General features: G+C 51.5%; 2 protein-coding genes and 1 long non-coding RNA gene across 10 annotated transcripts in view; 1 reads left to right on the forward strand and 2 right to left on the reverse strand.

Annotated features, from left to right (window-relative positions):
* Positions 1–1,797: 1,797 nt before the first annotated feature.
* Positions 1,798–17,281, reverse strand: LOC120103607 (uncharacterized). 6 transcript variants are annotated; one of them, XR_010052331.1, is made up of 4 exons: positions 17,152–17,281; positions 14,813–15,329; positions 5,864–10,317; positions 1,798–3,805 (listed from the first exon to the last, which is right to left on the reverse strand). It is a non-coding gene; the product is annotated as an uncharacterized LOC120103607 (long non-coding RNA). The 6 variants fall into 6 exon arrangements; XR_010052333.1 differs by lacking the exons at positions 1,798–3,805; positions 5,864–10,317 and adding an exon at positions 16,062–16,145 and having other exon boundaries at positions 13,177–15,329; positions 17,152–17,256; XR_005506213.2 differs by lacking the exons at positions 1,798–3,805; positions 5,864–10,317; positions 17,152–17,281 and adding exons at positions 16,062–16,145; positions 16,558–16,627 and having other exon boundaries at positions 13,177–15,329.
* Positions 13,676–19,698, forward strand: Fam181a (family with sequence similarity 181, member A). Of its 3 annotated transcripts, none has more exons than XM_006240509.5 (2): positions 13,676–13,798; positions 18,378–19,698. In XM_006240509.5, exon 2 carries the CDS (start codon positions 18,462–18,464, stop codon positions 19,338–19,340), a length of 879 nt encoding a protein of 292 aa, XP_006240571.1. In that variant the 5' UTR covers positions 13,676–13,798; positions 18,378–18,461; the 3' UTR covers positions 19,341–19,698. The 3 variants fall into 3 exon arrangements, with proteins under 3 accessions (XP_006240571.1, NP_001278288.1, XP_038967999.1); NM_001291359.1 differs by lacking the exon at positions 13,676–13,798 and adding an exon at positions 17,641–17,720; XM_039112071.2 differs by lacking the exon at positions 13,676–13,798 and adding an exon at positions 17,822–17,942.
* A 3,356-nt stretch (positions 19,699–23,054) lies between these two features.
* Asb2 (ankyrin repeat and SOCS box-containing 2) overlaps positions 23,055–23,764 on the reverse strand; it is a 36,284-nt gene continuing 35,574 nt past the window's right edge. Inside the window, exon 10 of the mRNA NM_001011984.1 lies at positions 23,055–23,593. Coding sequence (NP_001011984.1) covers positions 23,457–23,593 — 137 coding nt within the window. The 3' untranslated portion in view covers positions 23,055–23,456. The remainder of the gene's footprint in view (positions 23,594–23,764) is intronic.

Here is a 23,764-nt window from a genome sequence, read left to right on the forward strand (position 1 = left end):
GCAAGCCTTGTGAGGGGTCTTCCTCTTGTTCCCTGCTGAAGTCTCTGGCCTAGCACACAGTAGATGTTCAATATAAATATTCTTTATGATAATATTGGCAAACTTGGGTGTGATGTTTAGAATGAAAAGGGCCTCCAAAGGCTCTTATGTTTGAATAGTTGGTCCCCATGGAACTGTTTGGGAAGGATTAGGAGGTATGGGCTTGTTGGAAGAAGTGTGTCATTGCAGGGTGGGCTTTGAGATTTCAAAAGCCCAGGCCAGACCCAGTGTCTTTGCCCTGCTGCCTGAGGATCAGGATGCAAAGCTCCAGCATGATGCCTAACCTGCTTTCCACCATGATGATCATGTATTGACCCTCTGAAACTGTAAGCAAGCCCCCAGTTAAATGCTTTTTAAAAATAAGAGTTATGATGTCTCTTCACAGTAATTGAACAGTAACCAAGACATAGGGGTCATAGATTGTACCCCAAACCAGGTTCAGCCACCTGTCTTTAATAACCTCATTAAAGGCACAAAATTAAAAGTAGAAAATAGAAAAGGGAAATCAATGTAGTCACGGATATGCGCATCCAAGCAGTTCCTGTCAAGGTGTGCCCTGCCCCCACTGACCCATCATTGTCTTGGCTTCCATTTCACCCTGTCAGGTGATCTTATAAGTTGTTGGAACTGTGTGAAATCTCTTTCTAGGAGACAAACTCCCCCTCTGGCTAGGACACTTAACCTTCTCCCAGCATACAATTCTTGGGGGAATTCTCATTTCTTTAGAGTTCATTGTTTCTGTCATCTGATGGTCAGACTGAGGAACATAGGTGTCTCTTTAAAATACCTTCATTTCTGCCAAGCCAATGATAAAAAGGAACCTGTGAAACAGGAAGGAACTGTCATATTCTAGGTCGTAAGAGCACATTTGCACTTTACATCGTGTCTTAGCTATTTTTCTATTGCTGTAATAAGACCTGATGACCAAGGCAACTAACAAAGGAAAGAACAAATTGGGCTCATGGTTCCAGAGGGTCAGAGTTTATGATAATGGAGCAAGGGTACAAAGGTACAGGCAAGTGGAGCAGTAGCTGAAACCTCACATCCCAATCCACAAGCACTAGTCAGAGAGAGCTAACTGGGAATGACATGGGTATTTTGAAACCTCAAAGCTCTTCCCCAGTAACATGCCTCCTTCAATGAGGCCACGCCTCCCAATCCTTCCCAAAGAGTTCCACTTACCAGAGACCAAGAATTTGAATATATGAGCCTCTAGGGGGCGATTATTGTTAAGCTCAGTGGCAAGTGCCTCTACTTGCTGAGTCATCTCACACACCTATATAGTACGTTTTGAGTTACTTTTAAAGGTATGGAGTCAGAGTCTAAATGATATAATGATGATGGTGGTGGTGGTGGTGGTGATGTTAGTGATGATGGTAACCTGGACACAACTCTCAAGCCAACATGGAAAGGAGTGTCCCCAAAGATAACTGTTTGGAAAAAAATGAACTCTGAATGTGAAGACATTTGGGAAGACCTTTATTTCAAGACAGGGTCTCTCTGTGTACCCCTGGCTGCCCTAGAACACACTCTGTAGACCAGGCTGTGCCACCACTGCCCAGCTTTATTTTTTATTTAACCCCTTTTGATAAACCCAAAATAAGTAAAAATGATGGGGTTACTCAGGGGACAGCTCGGCAGTTAAGTACCTGCTTGACAAACTATGAGGACAAGAGTTTAGCTCCACCAATCCCCCTGCTGGATCGACAGGGCAGACCACCTGTAATTCTGGCCTCAGCAGGCAGAGAGACAGAGTGAACTGGCTAGCAAGACTATTCATATCAGTGAACTCTGGGTTTGTTTGAGAGACCTTGCCTCAAAGACTAAGGTAGGAGAGTGACTGAGGAGGATACCCAGCCTCCATTTTCAAGTGTACATACGTGCGTGTACAAACAACTACACACATGGGACTCCCCCATTCACACACAAAAGAAAAATCTAGAAAGGATTGAAAATGACAGGAAGCATGGTGCACTACTTACCGGTCCAGTTTGTCCATCCTTTGTGGCAGTGGACTATTCTTTCCTGGGACATGGATCGGTAGGGTTCCTAACACGGACACAGTCCACATCCTGGAGCATTTACTGCATTTACAGAGGGGAATGCCACAGTGTCCTGTATCCAGGTTTTAGGATACAGGCAGATGACAGCTCTTGGGACAGAAGCAGGAATGGCCACCAACCTGAGAGGCTCAAAAGACAGCAAGCAGCAGTTGGGGGTGCTGTCCCAAAGAGAAAGAAGCCAGAGATGAAACCCCAACCAGGTCTCCCATGTGAGAGCCCTGAGAGACAAAGGCCAGGGTTTCCTTGAATGCCCATCACAGAGATCCTCTTTCTAGGGAGTATAGGAAGCTAATAGGGTAGGTAGGGAAGCAAGTGGGAACTCCTTGAGGCAGAGCCAGCATCCCTGGGTGTACAACTCACCCTCATGCAGTGTGAGGAGGGCTCAGGTGGGTGAGGAGGGCTCAGGTGGGTGAGGACCACTGAGCACGTGGACAGATCTGCAGCCCTATCTCTGTGAGAGACCAGTGAGCCCACCATCTGGGTGCTGATGGAAGGATCCAGCCTCTCACGGGCCTCCTCCCCTCCTCTCATCTACAGGCACCTGATTTACAGTGTAGGTCTCCGTGAGGCAAGAGGAGTCCTCAGTTACATCCTGGACTTAGCTCCAGGATGCAGACATCCCTGGTGATGTAAAGCAGGAGCTCGGGTGGTAGCAGGGTGTGTGCTGGGTGAGTTGTGTATATTTCAATCTCGGTCCAGAGCCTCATGCTCAGTCGATTGGCCGGGCTGCATCTGTCCTGATTTAGGGCTCTGGTCCTGCCAACTTGAGCTGAGGGCTGAACTCTTCAATTTTCTGAGTCCACAACCCATGGGGAGTCATAGGATCTGCCCATGTCTGCTTTGGAGCTTGGTTTTCTGGATGTATAAAGGGAAACTGAGGCACAGGAAGTGAAGACGTGGGAAGGTGTGCATTACCAGCTGTGGAGGGTATGAGAGACACAAAACTCCAGGGGTACGCACAGCGCTGGAGTTACATATGGGATATTTATACAGTGGGCGACACAGCAGTCCTGGCTGAAACTGACATAAAATGAACTCTCATGCCACTATCGTGGTATATCCAGAAGTCAGCATGACTCATGCAAGGTAGAAATTGTCCCATGTCCGTATTAGCTTTACAATGGAGGAGGTCCCTGATGGATCATTCTGAAAGGCTCACAGTAGAAAGGACTTGTGGAGCCATCTTATCTGGTCTCTTTTTTTATGGGACAAAGAAAGCAACCCAGAAACCTCCACAGTGAGCTCTTTGTGTGGATGTGGAGGACCCAAGCTCAGCACCTCTGTTTACGCAGCAAGCACTTGGCCCACTGAGCCATCTCCCCATACCTACAGGGTACAATCTGGAGGGGAACCAAGAACAGGATCAAGTTTACCACACTCATGACGAGCCCGGCGCTTGCTCTCAGTGTTTGTTGAATCAGTCGGTGAGATGGAAAAGGTTGCATAGACTTTGGGGTACAGGTGGACATTGGACTGTGGGTGCAGAGGACATTAGACTGTGGGGTACAGAGAACTTTAGACTGTGGGGTACAAAGGACCTCAGACCGTACAGAGCACAAGCTGCTTGTTCTGTTGTTACATGTCAGTAAGAGAGACCAGTCTCTTCAAGGTGATGACCCTCACCAGACTTGTCCATGTGCCAGGGGATCCACCAGATGAATACTGTCCTGTCTGCCACACGCCGGGACAAATCCAACTTCCTCCTAGTGGGATTTAAAGAGACATCGATGGATTGAACAAGAACCATGCAGCTGTCCGTGGTGGTGTCTGGTTAGCCCAGCCAGACACTTAATGCTGACCTGACATCCCAGTCTATCATAACGCTTGGGTCATGGCCACAGTTAAGAGGAAGTGGTTGACGGTAGGAATGAGTCTCCCGGGGTTGCTGGGAGGATGAGGGCTGGACTGAGCCCAGCCACTTCTCATTTCTACTGCAGACACTCCTGGAGGATTGCTACTTTGTGGAGGAAGCAAGTGAGAAGCCCAGGAAAGAGAGACGCAGCACAGGGGAGCATGGGAAAGACAGATGCAACATGGGGGAGCCTCCTGGAGTTCTGGAACATGGTCTCTCATTCTCCCATCACCTTCAGGGAAGGGAGCATTCCAGGTGCTCACCCACAAGGGCCAGGGAGATTTAGTAGAAATCTATATACTTATAGATATTCTGTGACGGATCATTCTGGAAGGCCCACAGTAGAAGGGATGTGTGGAGCCATCTTACCTGGCCTCTTTTGTATGGGATAAAAATGGCAACCAAGGCAGAAAGGAGAGAGATCACATGCAGAACTGGCTTCAGGACTGCTCCTTATTGGTGCCCTGTGTTGCTTGTACTCCTGCCTGAGGTCTCACGTGGTCCAGCCATCACCCCCATCGTGAACTGACTTCCACGTCTCCATCACTTAGTGTGACTTAGAAAGTGCTTGGATGACCAGGTCCTTAGCAGCAACCTGTGCATGACACCTTCCCCGTCAGCTGTCCGCCGAGTTGCTCTCCTCAGTCCTGTAGCCTCCTCTTCCTCCGTCTTTACCTGGTATCCTTTCCTCACCCTTGAAGAGCCACCAACACGCCCTCCCCACATCCAAGAGCTGGTCCTTAAACTCCAGAGTAGTTTTAATACAATACAAAACACAGTCCCTTTTTTTTGCTACCCCAAGACCATCCTAAGGGGACATATGCTTGCAGAACATTCTAGAAAGATTGCCAACTGAATGAAAGTGGTGTTTGTATAGGAATAGCCTGAAATATCTTCTTCCGTACAGGGAATATGGATAAACACAGTCTTCTAGCTGAGAGTGTAAGGACTTCACTACATCCCCCACGGTAGCCACTGTACCCAGTGTGTGTCACGCCCCTCCTCCCAGGCAGAGATGTAACTGACCACAGACAGGGGCCCCTGGCATGTGAGGTATCAACAGCGAAATTGCCCCACCCTCCCAGGGCAGGCAGATGACAAAGGCAGGATTTTGCCAGGCTATGGCCTAGGAGTCCTGTGTTGTTCCCCATGTCGCTAAAGTGGCAGGGGGAACCCTGGGTATCTCCTGTGACTTGTTCCCTCAGACTGTCAGTATTTGACACCCTAGGGCTGGACCTGTGCGGCGCCTTGTTAATAAATTTCCAGAGCACCCAGGACATGATGCTGTCTAAGGGATTCTCCTCCAGCATCTCAGATCTGTGAAGCACTAGGCTAAGGAGGCTCTGCGGCGAACAGGTCAGCTTATGTCGGATCTGAAAAGACAATCCCCAGCCTCTCTGTCCAGCACTCGTTCATTACAGCACCGAGTCCCCGTAATTTTGAGACGCGAATTTCCCTTTCTGTTCTGATTAAGTTTGATTGGGAAATAAGCAGACAAGGGCTCACGCCACTCAGTTATAACTGGAAGAGAAGCCTGGCTCTTTGGACCAAAAGCCCAGTTTAGCAATGTCTGGGCCACCTGGTGGACGAACTGGGAATTGCAGACGGGTAGCAGTAGGCCAAAACCTGAGCCCCCTCACACAGCGAGCAGTCTGGGCCTAAAGGTAATCCAATCCACTTTATTTATGGTAGACACAGACTCACAGACGTGTCAACGATCAAGGGGCCTGTTCCATGTGATAAGGTCTAGAAATCTAGACTCGTCCTGTCAAAACTGATTGGCTTCAAGTAACTTAAGGCTTTCCTGGGTCTCGTTTTCCATACTTATAGGTAGAAGAGGAATGCACTCTCTGGGGACCCTCTTGGTGCTGAAAACCTTTCGTGTCACAACAGGGACATACATACCTACCTCACAAAGCTAAGAATGTTCTTTTACAGGTCTCAGCTTTGTTGTCTCTTGTCCACTGCTGCACAGGATAGAAACAGGTGGCTGCGGTGAGCGGATGCTGGCTGGCGTCTGCCCGGGGTTGAGGAGATGGTCACTAAATCATACTAGACACAAATAAGAGGTGTGGCCATTCTGCGGCCCCGCCCAGCCAGGCTCCTTAGCTTCACTGCGGTGCTAACAGTCACATTGCCTACGGCCGGCCCACTCTCTCAGCCGCGAATGGGCAGAGCCTCTTCTGTTCTGTTTGCCAGCACCAACAAATGCCAGTCACTTTCTTCCTCCATTCCAAAAATGTTCCTGTGGTGAGACCAACGCCGGGACTCCTGAGAGCTGAGAGCAGGAAAACTCGCTCAGAAGGTGACCTGGGAAAAGTCGGCATCCTCACGGAACTGCTCCGGAAACAGCAAATCTTAGACCGCTCAAATGCCCGGAAGGCCAGGCTGCTGATGCTCTGAGCCCTGTCTGCTTTTCCTCTTGGGGAATTTGGTGACTACAGAGGAGCCCGGATCTGAGTTAAGCTGTTCGTACAGAACGTTTAGAATGTGTCACCTTTCCTTCCCAGGCTGGAGTCAGGAGACCTTGGGTCTGAAGCCTACTTCAAGGATCAGGAGGGGTGGGTGTACTGTATACCAACCACATCAAGGCTAAGGTTGCAAGGAGTGGGTGAGGGACCCGTTTTCCTTCTCTCTGCCCCTGACTCCATGTATACAACATCAAAACCCCAAGGCAGGGGCAGTAAGCTAAGTCTGTGGAGCTGTTTGCCTCATCTACAGACTAAGAATGCTTTTTAAAGGGTGTTGAAGGAGAGAGAGGAGGAGACCCTGCATAACCCTAAATGTAGCCCTCCACAGAGAGTATGCATGCCCCTGCCCCAGGACAGTCGAACCACACAGATAAGGAACAGCATAGCCCTCCTTGGACAGCTGCTTGAAGAAGAAACAAGAACACCCTCATGGCGTCCCCCTTGGCTGTAAAACATGGGTTTTTTAGTTCCAGCCAGAGGGACAGGGACATAATTTTGAGATCTAGGCATTGCAGCTTAGTCTGGTTGAACTAAGAGGAAGCTTTTCCCTTAGACTCCTGGGAAAGAAAGTCTCATTTATTCCCTGAACCTAAAATCTGAGGTGAGGCAGGAATAGAATTGTGGTGCTCCCAGTATGCCCATGGAGGACTGACGCTGGGAGGAGTCAGGCAGTAGACTGGCCCTGGGGACACTGGATTCTGGAGCCAGACATACCTGCAATCTCCTCCTCTTTGCACTTCTTGGTTTTTAACAGCCAATAAAGATCTCCCCTTTCTTCACCACAGCCTGAGACTGTTTCTGTCACATGACATTAAAAAGATTCCTAAAATGTTTGGTCTTTTGGATCAAAATAGCTTTAAACCTTTTGTTAATCATTCAGGGAGAAATGACTCACCCCAGACTTTGGTGCTCAAGTGCTGCTCTCAAGGTTATGATACAAATCCGAATGAACAGACCCTTTCAGGTATTTAAATTGACATGAGCCAGAGACGCTAATAGCCTGTCTCTTCGAGTAATGACCACTGATGGTCTGATTGACTGTGGGCATAATTCAGGAGAGCCTGGCACAGAACCGTGCTCAGAAATGTATGTTCCACTGTGTGCAATGTATACCAGCTGGAAGGGCTCGGAGAAGTCTCACCCTTCAGAGTCGTCCCGTTTTTCCTACAAGGAGTCCCCCAGAGCTGGAATCAGGGAGTGTTTGCCTGCAGAGAAAGTGGAGCAAAGTGGGAGGGGGCCAACCTACTAACCTGATGTCCATCTGGAATGGTAGGGTGGGCACAGAGAAAAAGACCTCAGTGTGTGTGTGTGTGTGTGTGTGTGTGTGTGTGCCACATGCTCACGTGTATACATGTGAGAGAGAGACAGACACACAGAGAGACACATAGAGAAATACAGAGGCAGAAACAGAGAGACAGGGAGGCAGAGATTGAAATGACAGAGAAAGAGAAAGACACGGGGCGGGGGGAGAGAATGAGAGACAGAGAGACAGAGAGACAGAGAGATTGACTGACTCATGGCCAAGGAGATTTCTAGAGATCTAGGGTTCAAGTTACACTTGGGATTCATCCCTTAGGCCAGGTATGCCATGAATGACCAGCCCAGAAGTGGCCTGGACCACCTGTCTCCATGTGTCTCTGCCGAGCCCCAGGTTCTTCCTGCTGAGTTCAAAGACCAAACTCAAGCCAGCCAGAAAGATCAAATGTCCTTGACTAAGCAGACACAAATGTCTGCTGTGACTCACACCACATGCTAGGCATGTCCTGCAGCCTGATGTGTTGTGTCCCTAGCTCACGTGTGACCTTGGCCTCAGAGGCTAAGCAGCCCTGTGGTGGAAGCAGACTGTTGTCTTGGACCTCTGCAGCTTTCTGTGGCTCTGTAAACACATCTTCCTTGAAGGTTGTGCTAAGGAGATGGTTGTGAGTCTGATGGGATGGGGGTGCAGGTACCCAAATGGTTCCTGTCCCCTGCATCTTTTGAGGACAGACTCTGAGCCACCGTGTGTCCTTTTCAGCCCACACCCGTGAGACACTCTGAGCTTGGGGCCATCTGTCTGCCCATCAACATGGAAGTCTACCCAGGTTGGTCCAGGATTAAGATCAGTTAGAACAAACCATCCTACCCTTGCTCATTCAACAGGGGCCACCATGTGAGAATCAGCACCCTCCCAAAAGCTAGACCCGTCTGACACCAGGAGCAATCATTAGCACCCAACCTATGGAGTCTGAGACATAGAGTAGGCACACCGAGAGTCTGAGTTGTTATTAAGCTACCCAAGAGCCATTGTACTGGTTTGAATAAGAGTGGCCTGTTAGGCTCACATAGTTGAATGCCCATACATGCCAGGCCCGGTCTCTCTCTCTCTCTCTCTCTCTCTCTCTCTCTCTCTCTCTTTCTCTCTCTCTCTCTCTCTCTCTCTCTCTCTCTCTCTCTCTCTCTCTCTCTCTCCTTGCAGATCGGGATGTAGCTCTTGGCTACCTTCTCCAGCCTGCCTGCTCCTGTGTTCCCACCATGATCACAGTGGACTAAACCTCTGAGACTTTAAGCAAACCCCAGTTAAATCCTATTTATTGTAAGAGTTACCTTGGTCCTGGTGTTTCTTCATAGCAGTAGAACAGTGACCAAGAAGCCACTGTGTGCCTACCTAGAACCATCTGGCTACCACATGGCTGAATTCTGAGCCCAGAGCCAAATTCTGACCTTGCCTAACCTCGGAGGGGAGGACACCAGCCCATCTGGCTGGGCGATGAGACCAAGACCCCATCTATTCCCCATAGGCTCCATCCATCTGTGAATCAAGGGGGACGGGAGAATTACCCTAAATTGCTTACTGTCATGGCAAGCATTCTGTGGCCATCGCCTTAGCATCTGAAGACTTTGGTTAGCACCCGAGCATTTTTTCTGTGCCCAGCCTTGGGCATCTTGGTGTTGCCATGCTTCTAATGATCAAGATCCTCTCCAGCTGCTGAAATACTGGAGATGTACTGCAGCCCCGAGGTGGCCTGCGGGCTTAACTTGTTCCCTGTGTAGCCTCTTTCTCCAGGGAATGGGGTGGAGATGGCACAGGAACAGTACTGCAGTCTGTTTGGGGCTGCTGTGGGAAGAGGTGACTGGGCTCTGTCTTTGTCTTTATAGCCAATGCTGTTTCATCATTGAACCTCATTCTCTGCTACACTAGCCCCATAATCCTGCCTCTGGGTCTCACTGACCCCAAGAGCTGTGTCCTTCCCCTGGCCTTCCATGTTCAGCTTTCCAGCTCTGGGTCAGGAGAATAGGGCTCTCCTTCCCCCAGGAGCATGGACTCCCTTTAACTTCATAGTCTGCAGCTGCCAGGCTGTGATTAGAAAAGATCACAGTGCCCTCTACTGGCTTCTGGCTAGGTCTGGATACCTCTGAGCTACCATGAAGAACTGGACTGAGAGGTCAGGACAGATGTCTCCTGTGGCTGCTTAGAAACTGCAGGCCCTACCTTCCTGACCAACCACTTGGCATCCTTTAGGGCTCAACTCAGGGTCAGCAGTTTTCAGGACAACCCTGAGCCTTCAACTCCGTCTTTGCTCCTGCTTCCAAGCAACACGGAGAAATAAGTAGTTCTGTTAATTTGTCTTATTTCCTGGGGATCTCACACATGCTAGGCAGGGACTCTCCCATGGAGTTATAGCCAACTTCTTACTTTTTAATTCTGAGACAGGCAGGCCTCCTGACTCAGTCTTCCAAGTAGTTGTGATTACCAACCTGTTGTACGGGGACAGCTGGTGACAGCCGTGCCATCTTCTGCCACCGCCACCGTGCTTTTCTGAGAAAAGACTGAGGGGCTTGCAGGTGGCTGGAAACCTTGGTTCCATGGTCGCCTCCTTGTGGCTATCCAAGGCTGAGCACACAAAAGTGAATCCTGAAGGTGGGTTCAGAAGAGAGGGAATTGTTTTTATTATTATTATTATTATTATTATTATTATTATTATTATTATTTAGGTGTATGTTTGTTTTCTAAGGAGAGACAGAAAGGGTGTGGATTTGAGAGGTATCTAGGAAGATTTGGGAGAGGGAAAACTGAAATCAGAATGTATTATATGAAAAAAATCTATTTTTCAAATAAAAGAGGGAGAGAGGGAAGTAAAAAGGGAGGGAAGACACAGTAGGTCTTGAGAAGCAAGATTCCAATTATCAACCCATCAAGTTGCTTAGTGAAAGTGTCTGTACATCTCAGTGTGTTTCTTCATCAAATGGGATGGACCGGGCGGATGGTTCTGATGGGTGGCAGAGCTCTCCAGTCTGGAAACAAGCACTCTGTGTTCCTTGCCTTCAAACCCTCCAAGAACAGACCAGGGACCACGGCCTGACAGGAAGAACTGAGGTTGCTCAGAGCGGTCACACAGATGGTGAAAGGCAGGGCTAAGACCTGAAGCCAGACGTGTGACCTCAGAGGCTCCTGCCCCGCCCCATGTGATGTCAGAGGCTACATGCCCCGCCTCATGTGATGTCAGAGGCCTCCTGCTCTGCCCCATGTGATGTCAGAGGCCCCTGCCCTGAATGACGTCAGAGGCCCCCCTGCCCCACCCCGTGTGATATTAGTAAGGCCCCTGCCCTGCCCCATGTGACCTCACAGGTCCCCTCGTTCTGCCCCATGTGATGTCAGAGGCCCCTTGCCCCGCCCTGTGTGATGTCAGAGGCCCCTGCCCTGCCCTGTGTGATGTCAGAGGCCCCTTGCCCCGCCCTGTGTGATGTTAGAGGCCCCTCCCCTGCCCCGTGTGACCTCAGAGGCCCCTCGCTCCATCCTGTGTTGCTTTTCATGCTTCCCCCAGTACCTACCACCAGTATCTATGGCACAGTGTCTGTTGAAGAGAAGGTCGCAGCAGACAGTAGGAAATGGGTAGCCAGACAAGATGAAACTAAAGAGTGGGTTGACAAGGCATTTGTGTGCAGACAACCTCACAGACAGAAAGACTTGAAGTATGTGAAGAAATTATGACCACCACTCAGTCAGTCATACCAAACACACTGTTTCTGGGAAACCCAAAAAGTTTTAAACTGTCCATCTACCCAACCATCCAACTGCTCAGTCGCCATTCACTTACCCATCCAATTCACTCCCTTCCATCCATTTGTCCAACTCACCAATCCTCCCATCCATTCAGCCATCCACTTACCCATCCACCCATCCCTTGATCCACTCATCCATCCACTTATACAAACATACATTCATACATACATACATAATGCATACATACATGCATACATACATTCATACATACATACATTCATACATGCATACATACATGCATACACACATGCATACACACATGCATACATACATTCATACATACATACATTCATACATGCATACATACATGCATACATACATGCATACATACATACGCTTACCAATCCATCCACCCACCTACCCATCCATCCATCTACACACCTACCTCTCCACCCAACTGCCTACACACTCACACGCCCCTCCATCCAACCTTGCCTAGAACTTGCACGGTCACTTTTCCTTCTAATAGGCAGAGATTCATTAGGAGGAAGTCACTGAATCCATGTCAAGGGGAAGGTCTTTCTACCCACTGCCCATAGTCAGGGACATGGCGACGTTTTTGGATATGCTACTAGCACGTGTGTGAAAGGAACCGTGATGGGGGTGTTAAGAAGGGAGGAGATAAAAACAAAGATGGGGAAGACGGAGGTGTCTGAATATAAAGGAGCTTCATTTCTGGGAACACGTCCAGAGGTCACCTGATTCCAGGTAACGCTCAGCATCCCAGGATATATGACCCTTTAGGGTTAATGGTCCTTAGCTGGTTTCTCCGATGCCTGTTTGGTGCCTGGTTGCAGGCTGCTATCTCTGCCAGGTTGCAGCCCGGTTGGTCCTTATTCACCTCTGGAGACAGCATGATCCCCACACTGAACACACTGGAGGCAGGCGTGTGGTCATTTCTCCTACTGTTCCTTTTGAAATCCTACTGCCAGGAGGCAAGGGCTTCTATGGAGATGGTGGCGTGTGTTTGCAACATGCCGCTGGGGGTGGGAGTGTGCCCAGGGGTCAAGTCAGGCACTGAAGGGACACTCAGGAGTCAGCTGACCATATTACTTCACGTTCTGACCTTTTTATGTGAGTATTCACTCAGGCACACAGCATTTATTATGTGCCTCGTGAATGCAAATCATGGGAAGAACCAACATTTCCTTCCTACCTTGTATCACTCCATTCCTGCTGTGACCTCCTCCCCTATACAAGACACTAAACTTCTCACTGTCTTGGCACTCCAGAGTGCCCACAATCTCTGGATCTGGGTCTTCTCCCAGGTTATGACTGTTGTCTTGTATGACACTCAAAAACTAATAGAAAGTCGCAGTCATGGAGGTGGGGCTTGAACCCTCCCTGGTTCATCCTCTTAACCAGTGGTTAAGTCACCTGTCCTCCTTGAGCCATAGTTCTGTCTGCCAAGTGTGAGAAAATAGAGGAACCCATCCTGCAGGGTGGTTGTGAGTATAAAATGGCACTGGACACGTGGGGCTCAAGAAACGGCTCAGCAGTTGAGAGCAGTGGATGCTCTTCCAGAGGGCCCATGTTTGATCCACAGCAGATCACAACCATCTGTAACTCCAGTTGCAAGGCATCCAACACCACCTTCTGGCCTCCTTGGGTACTGCACACACATGGTGTACAGATAAAACATGCCGGCAAGGTAACAATACACATAAAATAAAAATCAAAGCAAATCTCAAAAGGAATTATTGAATACCATTAGAAATATAAGATGTTTATTATGGCTAGTGCCTGGCTGCGTGTTGATCGTTGTCAGTAGGTGTGGAGTCAAGTATGGTCCCTGAGCCTGTAGCTCCGGCCTTTGAGAGGCAGAGGCAAGAGGACCACATGTTTCAGGCCAGCCTGGGCTCTACAGTGAAATCTTGTCTCAAGGAAAACAAAAACCTGTTGAGTTGAACGGAGACACCTTCCCCTGGGAAGCAAGAGATCTGGGTACTGCTTAAAGGAATATGTATCTGGATAAGTCACTGGCCTCCTCCAGTGTCCTATGAAAATCGCTTGATTTAAAAGTGCTTGATTAAAACTGCAGGAGTTGGACTACTAAAACACCAAGCTCGGCATCCTGTCACCTTCCCAGGGAATCAGGGACCTGGCACCCAGAGAAAGAGACCATCACCATCCATCCCCAGGGCAGACATCACTAGCTGATCAAAGCATTCCAAATTCCATGCTGGCCTTGGAATTGTCCCACAAGGCTCTTTGGAGGCATGACCAATCAAATCCGAATTGACAGTTGAGATTAAACTGACTTCTGATTCCTGGCCAGTGCCCTGACTGGACAGGACTCAGCACAAGAAAGGCAGGAGAGGACACAGCCAAGGTGAAGTGTCTGTCCGTGGCGGGTCTGAGGGTGAGGGTTCAGAACAGTATCAGGAATGTGGGGCCAGGATCCACTGGGCACAGAACCTTGAGGCACCAAGCCACAACTACCACACTGCTTGTGCCACACCAGCCCCAACCTACAGAGCAGACTTGATCCAGCTCTGTGGGGAAGCAAGGAGAAGGGAAGGGTATTGGCTACACACCAGGCAACCTCTTCTCTGTGTGGGATTTTAATCACAGTATGAATCTTGCCAGGGACTATGATTCCCCCCTTAAAGGTGAAGAATTTGAGACACAGCTCATTGCCTTCACGGTCACTCATTTTTGTCAAGTTTCGTAGCCTCATGCTTCAGTGACCTCTGTTGAGCATAGGTTAATGGTCTGTTTATCTGTGTGCCATTCAACTTAAACCTGACCACTTTCCCAACATCCAAGAGCAAACAAGGCTAGCTGTGTATATCCTCACTCCTGTCAGATTCCTTCCAGAAGCCGGCCTTCCTGAGGCTCTGTGTAATGGAGGGAGAATGGCTGCGCCATCTCAACCCGGAGCCTGTTGTCCTTAGACTTCATCTTTGAACCCTTGCTATACTAGGGATAAAGCAAGTGAGGTTAAAGCCCAGGCTAGTGAGTGAGGTTTCTCCCGATTTGTATCGGGAGAAATCAAAGCATTTACCACTAGGGATTCCTAGTTAACACTTACCTCTGTTGCTATAGGGACTGACCACACGAGGCTGTAACTACCCATGGTCACCTGAGGTGCCAGCAGTTCTGTGGGCACAGTCATACTGGGGGTCATCATTAACCATGAAGTTGGGCAGCCAGGACAGGGAGCACTTATCCCAGCAGCCACAGGAGCTTACTTCCGCCCAACGCCTCCTGTCCCTACTCAGGTTGATTGTGGTTGACACTTGCTGCGGGCTGGACTTTGATAGAAGCTGTTATGTAAGGGGTTGCATAAGTCACCCCGCGATGTGCGTCCCGTATTAACAGAGCTTCTGGCAAGCTACTGTACCTCCAGTGGCCTTTGCACGTTCCTCCAGTCAGAGCGATTGGTGGCATTCATCCCCAGAGCCAGGATGGTTGGAGTAAGCCAGCTCCCTGGGCAGGTATAGTCCCTGGGGAAATTAGGTCTGTCTCCAGTTGACAGCTGTCAGACCACAGCATATTGGGATGTCACAACCAGAGACTGGGATTTGCTGCCAGCAGGAATCTGTCCTTCCCTGCCCAGGGACAGCGGCTCTTCACTCTGGATAGTCATTCTTGTATCCGGGGAACATTTAGCATGCATTCCCTTATACTTTTAGGTCAAGGAGGATCTTTACTTGCTGAGATGGGGCGGGGGGAGGTACCAGTCTGAGAACCAGCAGTGGGGGCTCCCCAGCCCTGTGTGCTGGGGAGGGGAAGGTTGGCGCTCTTCTCTCTGGTTGACTTAGTCACTCTGCTGAGATGATTTGCCTTTGGTTGAGCTTGGCAGAGACCCCCACCTGGGCGCAAGCCGGAATCCGCCTCCTTCTTTAAGTGCCATCACCCTAGGGAAACAAGACAATCTTGTCGATCTACGCGCAGCGGCTCTAAGGGTCCTTTTGTCAAGGACGCCTCTGCGTCCGCGGTCCTAGGACAAGCTAGCAGCCGAGCCCTCACCACCCTTAGCACGCTCAAGTTGGACTACAAGCAAACAGAACAAGAAGTCATTTCCGGTCAACAAGATGGCAGCTCTTCAGAAACAAGAAGCCTCCCCGTGCCAAGCCCTGGAAGGACAGTGCACATTAAGGCCTCTGGAGGGGTCTGATGTGCTCTGAGCTGGGGCTCCACCACTGAGCTATCCTATCCCCCTCTACCTCAAATCTGGAAAGACATTTTCAGACTGGATTCCCACAAAGCCCACTAACGAGAGAAGCATGAGAGAGCACTACAGTGCGGTAGTAGTCCCCTAAAGGGCACAATCATGCTACCGTCTCAGGAAGCTGAGTGACCAACAGCAACCCCCTTGGGAGCTGTCTCTTTCTAGGGAACTGGGTGCACTGGTCACAGGCCAGGAGTAGATGAGGGCAGAAACAGGCTGGATGTGTGAGGTGATCTCCCAGCATGTATGGGAGGGAGATAAAGGAGGTAGCCCCAGACACATGGGGTACACACTACCTTGATGCAGGCAGCCAGAGTTCTGAGAGGAGCTGGCAGGAGCTTAACCTGGTGGCCACAGAGTCTATCTCCAGCAGAGTGCACCAAGAGTTTGGAGCATGAAGGATGGTACCTTCTCTTACCTGTTAAGGTGGGTGGTCTGGGACATGCTGCAGAATTTCTCCTGCCGAAGCAGCGAGGGTTAAACAGCAGCAGCACAGTCAGTCCTTGGTTATGCAAAGGAAGGAGAAAAATGTGGTGGTTGCCACCACAGGGATCATAATGCCAGCAGCACACCCTTGTCTGTTCATCTCTGGCTCTGCACGGGAGTTGCAGCTCACTGGCCCTGAGCAGTCTCCTCCAGAGGAGGGAACCTGGGGCTACTCTAGGCAGGTGTCCCACTGTCACAGCAGGCGTCTCTCGGTGCCACTCCTAAGCGAGGGCATGCAGCCATGCCTGCCTGGCTTTGAGGCTGTGGTATGAAGGAGTGGGCCACTATGCAGACAGGGACAGAAGAAGGTGGCAGGAAGACAGGGAAAGGGGAGGGGAGGTGGTGTGTGGGGTCCACTGGGCTGGCTAGCATGGAGATCCTGCCCGTGAGCACTTCTCAGACAGCCTCCTTCACTATGTCAGCCTCACCTTCTTTCTGAGCATTTGATGGGCAGGCACCATGGCAGCCTGGGCTCCCTCACTTGCTCCAACTGAGCGGCCCTGCTTGCAGCCCTGCTGGCGTTGGCACGGTGACAGTAGCCAAGTGTGCAAACTTGTGCCATTGTCCCCGGGCCAGGGGGAGCCATGGAGACTAGCTAATATGACACAGGAAAATGTTTGCTGATGGCAGTTCCATGGGCTTTGTCCACCTCTTTCTCCATCATGACGACTCGATTTAAGTCCCTAACTGTTTGACTACAAATGCAAGGGGACCGTGCAACGCCACCCTTTTGTCCGGCCGCACTGAATGGGCAATTCAGCCTTTGTGCAGCTCAATTGAGGAAGCAAACATAAAGACAAGATTCCTGAGAGCCTCGGCTCCCTTCCCATGGATATCCCAGCACCCCTCAGCCAGCCTGGCCGGGCTACCTTGCCCCACATCATCGCACCTCTCGATCCATCCCAGGGGACCCCTTCAGGAGGGGCGGGTGAAAGAGGTGAGAGACATGAAGCCAGAGACAGAGTCAGAGAACACACACTCAACACTCAAGGGCAGAGGGAATGCAGCCCACCCCGGCTTACCCCATCCAATTGTCTGTCTGCACTGGAGCATGGCAGCTGGAGGCCTGGAGTATCTGGGGAAGGTTGGGTGCCTGTCTCACTGCACCGGGCCCTCCTTGATCCCGAATACTTTTTACATACACACACACACACACACACACACACACACACACACACACACACACACTTCCCTCGAGAAACCAGGGTACTGAGGTCAAGGGGAGGAGGGGGTGTGGAGGTTGGAGAAAGTGAGGCTGAAGTAGAAATTTACCGGGAAATGATTGCATTTGGGAGCTGTCTTTTTTTGTGATGGTCCCCATGGTGACAATTTGTGACGGCAAAGAATGTGGGACCGGGGCTCCGCCGCCTGATTGGGAAGCTTTGTATCTGGAGAGGCGCTCCTGATTGGCCTGAGGGCCCCCCAGCTCTGGACTTGTCCTCCATTCAGCCCACTCAAGGGCTGTGCACAACTGCTTCTCATCCCGCTTGCTCGGAGCTCACTGCACGCCACCTCGCCAGGCTTGCTGGGGTCTGCGGTGGGGAACCTGCCGGCCACGTTGGCGGGGGGGGGCCCCCGGCCTGCACCTTCGGTCAGTGTGGAGTCCCAAGCGGTTTGGCCTGGCTGGGTGGAGGGCAGGGCTTGAGCGGGGTAGGGCCTTGGGGGAGGGGCACAGTAGTGTGGGTGGTGGCTGAGGAGGCATGAAATTGCTGCAGATGCTTCTACAGGGGAGTCCCCTGCTGCCGGCAGCCTGAGATGAGCCTTGAAGGCAGGTCTAGATTAAGTGCTAGACAGAGATCCTGCCTGGCCCTGTGTGAGAGTTGGGGGTGGAGCGTGGGGGCTGCAGAGGGGGCGGGGTGGTGGGAGGGGAAGGCCACCACCAAGGGGGTGGGGGAGGCTTGGCCTTCTTTAGGGAATTTCTTTGGCTTTGAAAATAAAAACCTGAATGGTGAGTTGTGTGCCTCACGATATGTGGGAGATGCGACCAACTCACTTCGTAGCCCCAGAAATGCCACTTGTAGCTGGGTGGCTTTGAGCAAGGAGCTTGCATTTTCTGAGCCTTGACTTGCAGAAGACTGAATTCAATGGTCGGCACCTGTCTCATCTCAGATGGTCAGAAGGTCCCATTGTGGATTCTGTCTGGGACAGGAGGATGCCTGGGTGGGGAGATTTGTGCATTCGGTCCTGGTGGCCCTGGGGAAGGTGTAACTGCCCCGGAGAGACCCCAGCTGCCTATTGTGTTCCCTAGGTCTGCCCGGGGCTCTCCTCCGAGCTGCCAGCCCCCAGCAGAACCCACACTCTTCATGGAAAGCCCTGCACGGTTCCCGTGGTGATGGCAGCTGACAGTGATGTGAAGATGCTTCTGAATTTTGTAAACCTGGCGTCCAGTGACATCAAGGCGGCCCTGGACAAGTCCGCACCCTGCCGCCGCTCTGTGGACCATCGCAAGTACCTGCAGAAACAACTCAAGCGCTTCTCTCAGAAGTACTCGAGGCTCCCTAGGGGCCTGCCTGGCAGGGTGACAGAGCCCCACCTGCAGAGGGGGCCTGAAGAGAGGCCCGGACGGCTACCCCTCCATCCCTGTCCCCAAGCCAGCACTGGTGGGGGTGGGAGCTGCACAGAAAAGGCCCTGGGGACCCCCTTCAGGGAGGAGTGCCTCTCTAAGGAGCAGAGCTTCCGGGGTCTGAATCCAGAGGCTACTAGACCTGGCCAGGTGCCCATGAGGAAGAGACAGCTGCCTGCTTCGTTCTGGGAGGAACCAAGGCCCACCCTCAGCTACCCAATGGGGCTGGAGGTGGGCCTGGCCCCCAGGGAGGCATCTCTGTATGAGAATAAGAAAAATTGCAAGGGTCTGGAGTCCCTGGGGCCTGAGACTGCTCCACTACCCATGTCCCCAAGGGTACTCACTGACACGGAATCACTCAAGATGTCTGGGGTATCCCTGGTAGGCAGTCTTGACGCTTGGAGCTACTGCCCTTTCCAGTACCATGGACAGCCCATCTTCCCGGGTCTCCCAGGTGTCCTGCCTCAAGGCCCAGTACCCAGTGTGGGCTTGTGGAGGAAAAGCCCTGCCTCACCTGTGGAGCTGGCCCACTTCTGCAAGGATGTGGACACCCCAGGGCCAAAAGTGTACAGACCCGTAGTTCTGAAGCCTATCCCCACTAAGCCAGCCATGCCTCCACCCATCTTCAACGTCTTTGGCTACCTCTAGCTGAACATCCTCAACCTTCCCTCTCCTGGCCTCCAGGATGCCGTCACTGACAAGCTCTTCGTGTGAGGAGGGAGCTGGGCAGGGGTTTGGCCAGGCTGCCTCAGGGACAAGGCTCCTCTCAGACAGGTACCTATTTGGAGCTTGCAGCTTGTGGACCAAGTCACAGGAAACTTTCCCCAGATTTATTTCCCTGCCCCTGTGGAGACCATAGGCAGTGGGACCCTAGTGTGGCACTGCCTGTTACACACCTGTTCAGCTGCCATCCACCGGGGGCGGGGGGAGGGCGTCTCACTTGTTCATCCTGTTCTTTGTAAATATTGAGAAAGTTAAAAAAAATAAAGATTTCTTTTGCAGTTTCCACCTCTTGGGTGTCATGAAGCGGGATAGTCCCCGATGCAGGGTCAGTATAGAGAAGAGCTACAGGTGGGAGCGGCCTAAGGTGTCAGAGGTAGGGGCTGGGGAGCACAGCTCAGTTCCTAGAAAAGAGGTGAGGATGGATCCGGGAAGACCTGGGGAAAGGACGCTCTGTCCAGGCATCTGAAGGAAGAGATAGGCCAAGTCTGGACCCCCATGGTTCATGACGCTCTGGACCAGGGAGGCAGAGCTAGGATTTCGGTGTGCCTGGCTGTGCCAGTGTGGCCATGTCCAATCCCGGTCAGAGATAAAACCAGGACAAATGGGATTTCAGTTGCATGTGACCAAGACAGGTGGTTTGACTAAACCGTTCCTTTTGAGCATGAACAGTGATTCTATGTCCACATTCCAGAACTCCCAAGCGCCAAAGCTGCAGTCTCTGACTAACTCCCATCATATTGTGATTTCACTCAGCCACGCCAATGAAATGCTGCCCGTGGCTGGAGAGAAGCACGCAGTAGGAGGAAGTTCTCAGACAGCAAGGTTTCCTGATCAGCACAGGTCTAGGCACCCTCTAATGAGGCTGGGTTACACCGTCTATCAAACCATGCTCTCTACAGCCAGGCCCCGCACTGGGCAAGCCTCTGCTGCCCCCACGGGATTCCATCAAGTGTGCTGATATCTTTTGCACTGGCTGTCTCCCTCGTGGCCTGCCTCCGAAATGGCCCTTTGCTAACCTGGCATCCAGGATTAGAGGCTGCACATGGCCCTTCTCTTCTAGCCTATCTTTCCCCCAAGACCCACCAGAACAGGGAGTCCACCAGCAGAGCCAGTTGGCCAAGGAGATGTGGGCAGTATTCTGGAGCTTTCTGTCTAGAGGCATCAGAAGATTTCAGAATCAAAGATACTGACATGACAGGGTTGTCCTAAGTCGTTTTCTGGCATGTGGGAGGGGCACACCCTTAGCCTACGCTTGGTCTCAGAGATCACTGAGGGCTCAGAAGCAGGTGCATGCCCTCTTTTACCCCAAAGCATCATCACAAGGACCGTCTGAACCCACTGCAATGGTTCTCAGCTCCTCCAGACTGTGTAACAGGGGAGCTCAACACCCCAGTCCTACCACCGACTACTCAAGATACTTGTCTGCACTGAGATCCCCTCACCCCAAAAGTGAGATTGGTCACAGATTTGCTACATGGGCTGTTTATAGATAAGAGTCTGATCCCTCCTTATTACATGATGTTGCCTCCAACACTTAGGCACCTGGAGGTCCTTCCACGCTGGCAGATTAGAAAGTCACACTTCAAGCTGCTCACTGCCATGGGCGCCTTGGACACCATACTGTCCCACCATGCCACTCTTAGAGTCACGTATTCTCAGGTGCCGCTGAGTCCCGCCCTGTCTGAGTCCTGGTCCTAAACCAGTGTTTTCCTGCTGGGGCTTGGCTTCCCCAGTGGCACCTGCAGATCCATCCCTTTAAAAGCCAGAAGACTTTTCATTTAAAAGCAGACGCTGGGACTGGAGAGATGGTTCAGTAGTTAAGAGCACTCACTGTTCTTACAGAAACCCCAGGTTTGGTTTCCAGCCTCCACCGCTGAAGGCTTAGATGTCCATAATCTGACACCAAGCGATCTGACACTCTCTGGGCTCCATAGGAAACTACACACACGGTGTAAATAAACTCATACGATCTCACACTCATAAATATAATAAATTTAAACAATAAAGGCAGAAGGCTTTAATGCAGTGGCTGGCTCTCAACCTTCCTAACTCTGAGACCCTTTAATACAACCCTTCATGTTGAGGCAACCCCAAGCACTGACCAATCAGCACTGGCCACTGGGGCAGGCTGCAGGTCAGACTCAGTATCTGGGCTGTGAGCAGACAGAAGCAGAGATCTATGAAAGCTCAAGGTGGAACTTGGTGCTGTGCAGGCCAGGGTGTCTGACACCAGATAGACAGTGACTACCGAGTGTGGTAGCTGAACTCCACTCCCATCCCTCTGCCTAGAGAGTCCCTTGGGCAACTACCTGGCCCAACACCCGTGTTTCTCAGGTTGGAGGATGTGTAACTGCTGCCTGGTAGGACTCTAGGTTGAATGGGGGCCTTGGAGTGTTATAACCCATCCACCTGTCTGTATCCCAAACAGCGCATAGACCAAAGAGCCTCCCTTCTGATAGCTTTACTTCCTGGTTAAATGCAAGCAGGGAACCTTGAGCTGAACCACCCTTAGCAGCCTCCTCTTTACCTTCGAGGGTATGCATCTCCAGGAGAGAGGATGCAAGCTTCCCTCCAGACTTCCTCCAATAAAACGTGGAGGGACGGCAGCCAAGCACAAAGCTGCAACGAATCCTGCAGGGACTTTGCCATGTGTGCTCAGGCAAGTTCCTTCCCCTCCTCCATCTCATCGGGACCTTGATGGTGTGGACACGATGCTGCTTAGCCCTTCTGAGCCTAGAGTTCTTTTTCTTTTCCTATAAACACTAGGATCTACTCGTGAAAATTAGGGCTGCCAGAGGCAGCAAGGGCATCAGGAACCATCCAGCCCACTATACAGACAAAGAAACTGAGTCCCAGAAGAGAAAGCCAGAGTCCGCCTTAGCCATTGTGCCTCTACCCATCCAGCTGCTTGCACTCTGAAAGGTCAGAAATGACCCTTGCTGAAGACCCTCGGAGTAAGAGGCTAGGCTAGGCTAGGCTAGGCTAGGCTAGGCTAGGCTAGGCTAGGCTAAGTGCAAGCTTTCAACAAGGGAGCCTGCTCTGTTGGTGCTGAACCTGGCCTGGGAGCCAGTTTCACTGCATGCAGGGAGAACACTGAAGAACTCCCATGAAAAACAGTGCGTGCGGGCCTCAGCTTCTGGGTCCCAGAGGCCCTCGAACAGCAGTAATGACAGTGCCGGGCCTCAGTGCTCACCTGCATGACCTGCAAACAGGATGTCTGTGCCTGCCTTGCTCGTTTCATGGGAACGTGGTAGCCAGGGTTTCTGTACTTGCCCTAGCCCTCTCCAGTTCTGGGTTGCTTTTCTCATTCTTTTAACTTCTATAGCAGAAGAGGAGTGAGAAGGCAAGTCATGAAGGGTGGAAGATAACCCAGGTACCAAAGGCCTGTGACCTGTGAGCATAGGCCTCTAGCTAGTGATGAAGCTCTGGTTTCCATGGCAACCGAATCAGTAGAAAACCAACTTCATCTCTCCTGGTCCATGAGGACACACCCTCAGGAGTCTTTCAGAGCCCCACAAAGGTGATATTTTCAGAGGTCCTGTACCCCGCTCCCCCTGCCTAACCCCTACTCCTGCCAGGAGCAGGGCTGAGGACCTCAGTCCGGAGCATGTGAAGGGCAGGAACTTCACAGGGCAAAAATTCCGTATACAATGTTTATTGTACTCAATGATGTACTCAGGCGGGGCTCCCCCTCCCAGCCTGAAAGCTCAGAGTCCAGTGAGGATCCCTAGGTGAACTCATTCCTAGAAGTTCTCCAGCGTGAGGCCAAGATTCCTGCCTGGGCCACCTTGCCCAGAGCAGCTCTTCCCTGACCCCAGGTTGACGGTCCCTGGCTACGGCCAGGAGAGCAGGTCTGCCATCCACAGAACAGTTTGAAAGCTGAGGCGCCATCTCCACTCCGCACATCGGCTCTTACTTCCAGCGAAGCTCTAGTAGAGACCCAGGAGGACCACACTTGTTCTGACCCCAGCGGGGCCTGGAGGCAGGCCGCCTGGGGTGTCGAGGAAACAGTCTGAAGGCCACACCTTCTCTCCAGGCTGGTTACTGTGTATTCTCGTATTTCAGGTATCTGATTAGCCTGCCCGGGAGGGGCAGTGTGTCCAGGAGTTTTATCCGGTATTTCCCTATGGCCTTCCGAACCCGCAGCCGGCAGAGGTGAGCCAGAGGTCTTGGAGGTTCTAGGAGGAGGAGAAATGGCAGACGCACAGTTGGATAGGGGTGCCTGCTGCTCAGTCCCCAAAACTGGGACTGGCATTGTGCCTCTTTTATACCTTCATCTGTGTGGATTAGCACAGCCCAAGGTGATCAGGGTAAAAGCCTCATCCACTTCCCGGGCTCCTGCTGTCACT

Source organism: Rattus norvegicus, chromosome 6 (assembly GCF_036323735.1).
Source record: "Rattus norvegicus strain BN/NHsdMcwi chromosome 6, GRCr8, whole genome shotgun sequence".
In the NCBI taxonomy this organism is placed as follows: Eukaryota; Metazoa; Chordata; class Mammalia; order Rodentia; family Muridae; genus Rattus; species Rattus norvegicus.

Bases quoted from the DNA above. Each gene is read 5' to 3' on its own strand.
- Fam181a (XM_006240509.5), top strand. From the start codon at position 18,462: ATGGCAGCTGACAGTGATGTGAAGATGCTTCTGAATTTTGTAAACCTG.